General features: G+C 30.8%; 1 protein-coding gene across 1 annotated transcript; it reads left to right on the forward strand.

Annotated features, from left to right (window-relative positions):
- The first annotated feature begins 2,934 nt into the window (after positions 1 to 2,934).
- Positions 2,935 to 4,558, forward strand: LOC126657748 (probable galacturonosyltransferase-like 1). The gene has a single exon (XM_050352513.2). It carries the CDS (start codon positions 3,102 to 3,104, stop codon positions 4,164 to 4,166), a length of 1,065 nt encoding a protein of 354 aa, XP_050208470.1. The 5' UTR covers positions 2,935 to 3,101; the 3' UTR covers positions 4,167 to 4,558.
- The last annotated feature ends 2,232 nt before the right edge of the window (positions 4,559 to 6,790 follow it).

A 6,790-nucleotide genomic window follows, 5' to 3' on the forward strand; every position in this document is an offset into this window, starting at 1 on the left:
AACATTATAGAACTCATTTATTAATAAAAGTGTGGAAGTGTGAGGCCCTAAATAAAAATATTTTTGAAAGTACAAAACTAAATAAAAAAACAAAAAAAACATTATAAAATTATTTTTAAATGTATAAAAGCCAAATAAAAAAATAAAAACGCCTGAAAAATACAAAAACTTTAGAATAGGATCATAAACCTAATTCTATCTTTTATACTTTATTCATTTGACTTAGTAGGTCGTTCCATTATTTTTAACGTCTTAAAGTATAGATCACTTTAGATATATAATAAATATTTCTCAAGTCGATACACGAGGTTATAATATGATAACGTGGCTGCCAAAAATAATGTCCATCGCAGCAAAATTACACCAATGAATGAGTGTCATGTCAGCATATGCATCGAACTGAAAAAAAAAATGAGACTTCATGCATACAATTGAGACGTTTTAAAGTTCGTGAATAAATTAAAAAAACAAATATAGTTTATAAATTTATTAAACATAATTCCTAATTTCCTTTACATTCTATACTTTGTTTCCATATGATATGTTAAAGTGCAAAATTTTTAGTCGTTTTTAGACAATTTTTGTGATGTCCAATATTCTTTCTGTTCCATAATTTTTATGTCATTTTTATATGAAATTTTTTTACACCCCCTTTCTCTTTCTAAAATCAACGAACATTGCTCTATATAAAATTTATAAGACTGTCATTAATTAGGATAAAATAAATAAAATATTACTTCTTCTTTTTTACTTATCTATTTAGTTAAAGTTATACATTTTAAAAAACTGAGCTTTTTATTCAAATTATAAGAGTAAATTTTTATATAATTCTGTTTAGGGGTGTGTAAAAACCGACCGAAACCGAATAACCAAATCGAACCGACAAATTCAATTTGGTTTGGTTTAGAAAAGTAGAATAATTTCGGTTGGTCGGTTCGGTTCGGATTTTAGAGTAAAAAAATTTCAGTCACTTTTACACGCAAACCGAACCGAACCAAAATAACCGACCGAACCAACAGGTTCGATTTGGTTTGGTTTGAAAAAATAAATTTTCCCAGAATTTTAGTTTGGTTCGGTTTCTAAAAAACCAAAATTTGTGGTTCGATCGGTTCGGTTTAACCGAATGCACACCCCTAATTCTGTTATTATTAGTTAATACATGCTTGTAAATTAAATTATATATTCATATATTAGATGGATAAATTTGAAAGCTAATATAGCTAAAATTATTTTAAAATTAAAGTAAATGAATATATTAAAAATAAAAAACAATGTTTATTGTTTTTTTTAATTTATGTGTTAATGACATTTGTCTCTTTTTTAAACGAGACAGACGAAATATAAATAAGAGCAAATAATGTTGAGTTCCCAAAGGTATAAAATAATTAACAGGTTGATATCTCTTATTTCAAAAGTCTACTTAATGGTTCATCAGTTTTAATTTTGTTAACAGAGAAATGCCCTTCCGTTAATTTGGGGGACCAAATTGTTTAACGGAATTGAAACTGAGGTACCAAATCGTTCAAAAGTGAGATACCAAACCATTTAATAAAATTAAAAGTGAGGGACCAAAATTTTCACAAAACTAAAAATGGGGTATCAAATCGTTTGAAAATAAATGTCAAAATTAACGAAGAGACATAATAGTTGAAAGAATTGAAACTAGGAGACCATTGAATAAACTTTTAAAACTGTTAATTATTGATGGAGTTTATTTTCTAATCCAGTGTGCAACCTACAAAATAGGGTAGAAGCTAACCGGTTAACTCTCTGATACTAAAGTCAGTTTAGGCTTTAAGCATCGTTTTTACTATATGAATATAATTGTATTTTTAGACATACCTCAAACTCTTTATATAAAAGTTGAGAGAATACCTATTAAACTTCTCCTAAGAAATTGATTCCTATTTACTAGGGATTGAGTTTGAATAGAAAAGGGACTTCTTATTCAACAGAACGTTTTATTCGAAAATATCTTTATGAATAAACTTACCTTCCTAAATTGGAGTTGGTATCCGAATAGGAAAAATATTCTTATATTCGGTCTTTAGACGAATCCCTTAAGCGACACGCTTTTTCCGAATGCTTGGAAATATCGGTTATTTTGATCCGGCTGATCCTTCCTTTAGTCTTCGAACTCTGCAAATCTCATGGATTCGGGTGTCGATATTATCATGTTCTTAGAGCATCTCCATTGCATGTTGTATTTTTTATGTTATTTTTAGCACAAAATAAGATAAAATGCTATATATATTATATATTATTGAAATTCACTCCATTGCAAAATGCTAAACTAAATGCTAAATTTATAATTTTATAAGGAAAAATTATTGCACACAACCGTTGCGCCATGTCATTCGTGCAACAAACCAATTGTGCGTTAGCCATGTGGAAAATTGAATGATAAAAAAAATAAGTAATAATTAAAAGATTCCCTATCGCTAATGCTCATTGGCTTGATGTAAAAATGACGTGGCGCAACGGTTGCATGGGATAAACACTCTTTTATAAGTGATTATCATTATTAATGGCAAATCAGTAAATAATTTAGATATAAACAAATTTGGCATATGCTAAACTTTCTAACAAATTTGGCACAAAGTTTAACATATGCTAAATTTAGCACATGAAATAGAAGTGCAATGGAGATGTGTTTTTTATATTAAATGCTAAATTATAGCATTGTGAGGTATTTTAGCACTAGAGTGGAGATGCTCTTATATATTGGATAAAAATTGATATTTTTCTGGAAAATACACGACTCGGTTCCATTATAATTATGATAGGATTCGGTTTCCAGCGTAATTTGTACTAATATAAATAATTATCAAGAATATGCAACCAAACATTTAATACATATTCTAAGAGATCATGTCAAGACTTGAGAGAGGGAAATGCAAAAATGGAAGAATAATCTAAAGAAATGTGAAAGCAACGACTTAGGTTGAATTCAAAATCTATTGAATAGTAATTAAGACCTTTAATTAGACCAACGTGGGGTATCGAAGCCATGATGTCTCACCACATCTCAATAAAACCCATTCCCATCTCCCTTTCACTTTTCTAAACACTCTCACTCCCCTTAATTAATTACCCTCACCATGCTCAAACTCAAACTTCAACCACCTCAACCACCACCGTCACCACCGCACCACCGTCTCCTCTACCACCTCTGCCTCCTCCTCCTCTTCACCACCACAACCAATGCCCTCATCACTCAAAAATTCAAAGAAGCCCCACAATTCTACAACTCTCCAACATGTCCATCCCTCTCATTAAACGACGACGTATGCGGCGATCAAGCTGTCCACGTCGCTATGACGCTTGACTTCCCCTACCTGAGAGGAACCATGGCCGCCATTTTTTCCGTCATACAACACTCCTCTTGCCCGGAAAATCTCCGCTTCCACTTCATTTCCTCATCACCGTCGTCTCATCATCTTTACTCCACAATCACCTCCTCCTTCCCTTATCTCCACTCTCATATCTACACTTTCTCCACTTCTCCGGTCACCGGACTCATCTCCACTTCAATCCGCCAAGCCCTAGATTCTCCGCTCAACTATGCGCGTAATTACCTCTCCGAACTCCTCCCACAATGCGTCAAAAAAGTAGTATACCTAGACTCCGACATTATCCTCGTGGACGATATTTCAACATTGTCGGCAACTCCACTCGGCCCAACCGCAGTCCTCGCCGCACCGGAGTATTGCAACGCTAACTTCAGCTCTTACTTCACACCCACCTTCTGGTCAAACCCGTCTTTATCACTAACGTTCGCCGGAAGAAATGCTTGCTACTTCAACACCGGAGTAATGGTGATAGATTTAGAGAGATGGAGAGACGGTGATTACACTAGTAAAATTATAGAATGGATGGAGTTACAGAAGAGAATGAGGATCTATGAACTTGGTTCGCTTCCGCCGTTTTTGTTAGTGTTCGCCGGTAATATAGCTCCGGTGGATCATAAATGGAACCAACATGGACTCGGCGGCGATAATTATAGAGGTTTGTGTAGAGAGTTGCATCCCGGTCCGGTGAGTTTGTTGCATTGGAGTGGTAAAGGTAAGCCTTGGGTTCGACTTGATAATAATAGGGCTTGTCCGTTGGATGCTTTATGGGCTCCTTACGATCTCCTGCAAACGCCTTTTGCTATCGAGTCTTAACTAGGTCGTGCACGGAAACTTGTCGAGTTTTACGTTTTGACATTCATTTCCGTTTTTAAGAATATTTTTAAAATTTTATATATACATAAGTTTTCGGTTTTAGCGTTTCTGTTTCCGTGCTACATAGGCAAGAGAAGTCATACCGAATCATACTATAAAGAGATAAGTTTTTTTGAGGTTTATGTTCAATGAAGGTAGAGAATAGGTGTGTTTATAGTACTGTATTACAGCCATTAACGGGCCTAATTAGAGCTTGAGTTTTCTATTTTATTTTTTCTGTTTCAATGGCTCTTTACCTGAGAACGGTAAAATTTGTAGTTACAGATATACTGGAGGGAATTGTATAGAGGATTTAATCATAATAAAAATTTGTCTATGCTGTTTCTGTTAAATTCTTTTCTTTGGGTTCGATCATTTGCATTATTGATGATTTAATTCTAGGAAGCTCTAAAAAAACGGAACACTACTTGGATGTAGACAAAATAAAACAACGTTATTTTAAGGTTTCGTGTGTTTAAAATGTAATTTCATGTCCCAGACATCAAATTTCTGATACGTTTAAAATGGCGAACGTTGATTGAATGAAGTGTTTGTGCTATCTTGTGATTAGTTAGCTAATTTATGGTTAGCATGATTGATTTTGATTGCATTTGGATTGAAGTTACAATCAACTAAATTAGTGTTTAAATTTGGCAAAATATAATAGATTAACTTTGCATTAATTATAAAGATTATGTGGGCGGCATGCAATAGTTAATTAGTTGTCTTTTAGAAGTTAGGTAATTACCTAAAAGTAGCAGCATCTGCGTTCAGATCTCTCTCTTTAAATATCTCACTATCTCCTAGATTGGAGTTTCTCTGAAAGTACTTGCATTGTAAGGAATAAGGAAAACAGCTTTTTCTTGCAAATATCTCACTATATCTCATACTTACCAAAAAAAAAAATTACAATCTATCCTAATAAAATTTATTTTCTCTTATCAATTGATTAAGATAATTTAACCTTACAAAGATGATAATTTTAAAATTTTGTAATATCATTAGCACTATTGTTTCATTAATAATTTTTAGATTGAATTTTATTTTAGTTCTTTGTATAGTTTTAAATTGAATTAAATTTATATAGATTAATCTTTTCAATTTTATTTATTATTTGGATATTATTTATATTAATCACAAATTATTGTACCAAAAATTTATAATTTTGATTTATTAAGCTCGTCATCATTTTATACATATTAATTTATTTCTCTTTAAACTTTAACATAACATTTTTATATATAATACTCCCTCCGTCCCACTTAAGAAGGGACATATCCCTTTTACACATATATTAAGAAAATAATAATTACACTTGATTTTTCTTATTTTACCCCTATTAATTATTGTCTTGTAGTTTGTGTGTAGAGTATTAGCTTTAATTAAAGAAAGAGAAAATGAGGGTATAAAAGAAAATTCCTTGTAAAATGGCACAAAAACCATGATTTGGCCTTTTTATGTGGGACAAAAAAAATTGAGATATGTCCCTTCTTAAACGGGACGGAGGGAGTATTTTCAACAAACTCTTTTAAAAAATCTCTTTTATTTAAAGTGTTTAGCAATAAATCAAGTCCAATCCAATTTTTATTACTAATTTAGAGAAGAGAGTATATTTGTTAGGTGAAGAGTCTAAGTCTCTATTTCATATTTTATCAATGATACTTGTATTTCATAAAATTAATTTATTATTTATTTTTGAGAGTAAATTCTTTTAGTTTTTAATATGAAGAGATGAAATTAAAATAAAAAAAGTAATCAACATTACTTATTATTTATAGAAAAGATCAAAATAAATTGTTTTAAATTGAAGAATGTATGAGATTCAAACTAAAGTTTTTTTTATCCTTTATATATATATATATATATATATATATATATATATATAATGATTTTAATTTAACAAAAAATTATATTTATTATATAAAAATACCATTAGAGATATATTATTAATTATAACTAAATAATTGATTGAATATCTTAAAAATTAAAACAACAAAATTATCTTGTTCAAAATATAATCTGTGCAGTTCATTTTGTTGGATAAATATTGCCCATTAATTTCTTGGTGTGTACTCAAACCTATACTTTACACTTTCGGTAAATCGTAAGACCTATATTTTTCGACGGCAAATTAGTTAGGATCCTAATTTGGCTAGTAATAATTTGATACCTTTTCCGTGATTGGATACTAATTTGGTACTATATAAAAAGGTAATTAAGTGAATCACTGCTTTATTTCTTACGCATATTTCTTTTTCACTTTTCAAATTGGCTTCTTTTGGCATCTAATATATTGTCTGGCCACACCCCAACATTCATTGTTTGACCTAATTATTGACCTTCTTAATTTTACTTAAAGACATTAACAGTTTGATTAGTTAAGGTGGGAATTTATCAAAAAAAATTGAACAAAGGATCAATTAACCACCTCAACTTGGCACGAAATATCAAATAGACCCAAAGTCGTTAAAAGACGTCAAAAAAAAAATAATAGTTGCGAAACTCAGTCAAAAACCTCCTTTTGACACAAAAAAAGAGTGGAATTACTAATTTGACCTAATTAACCTCAATTAAACTTAATTAAT

This window comes from Mercurialis annua, linkage group LG7 (assembly GCF_937616625.2).
Source record: "Mercurialis annua linkage group LG7, ddMerAnnu1.2, whole genome shotgun sequence".
Lineage (NCBI taxonomy): Eukaryota > Viridiplantae > Streptophyta > Magnoliopsida > Malpighiales > Euphorbiaceae > Mercurialis > Mercurialis annua.

Bases quoted from the DNA above. Each gene is read 5' to 3' on its own strand.
- LOC126657748 (XM_050352513.2), top strand. From the start codon at position 3,102: ATGCTCAAACTCAAACTTCAACCACCTCAACCACCACCGTCACCACCG.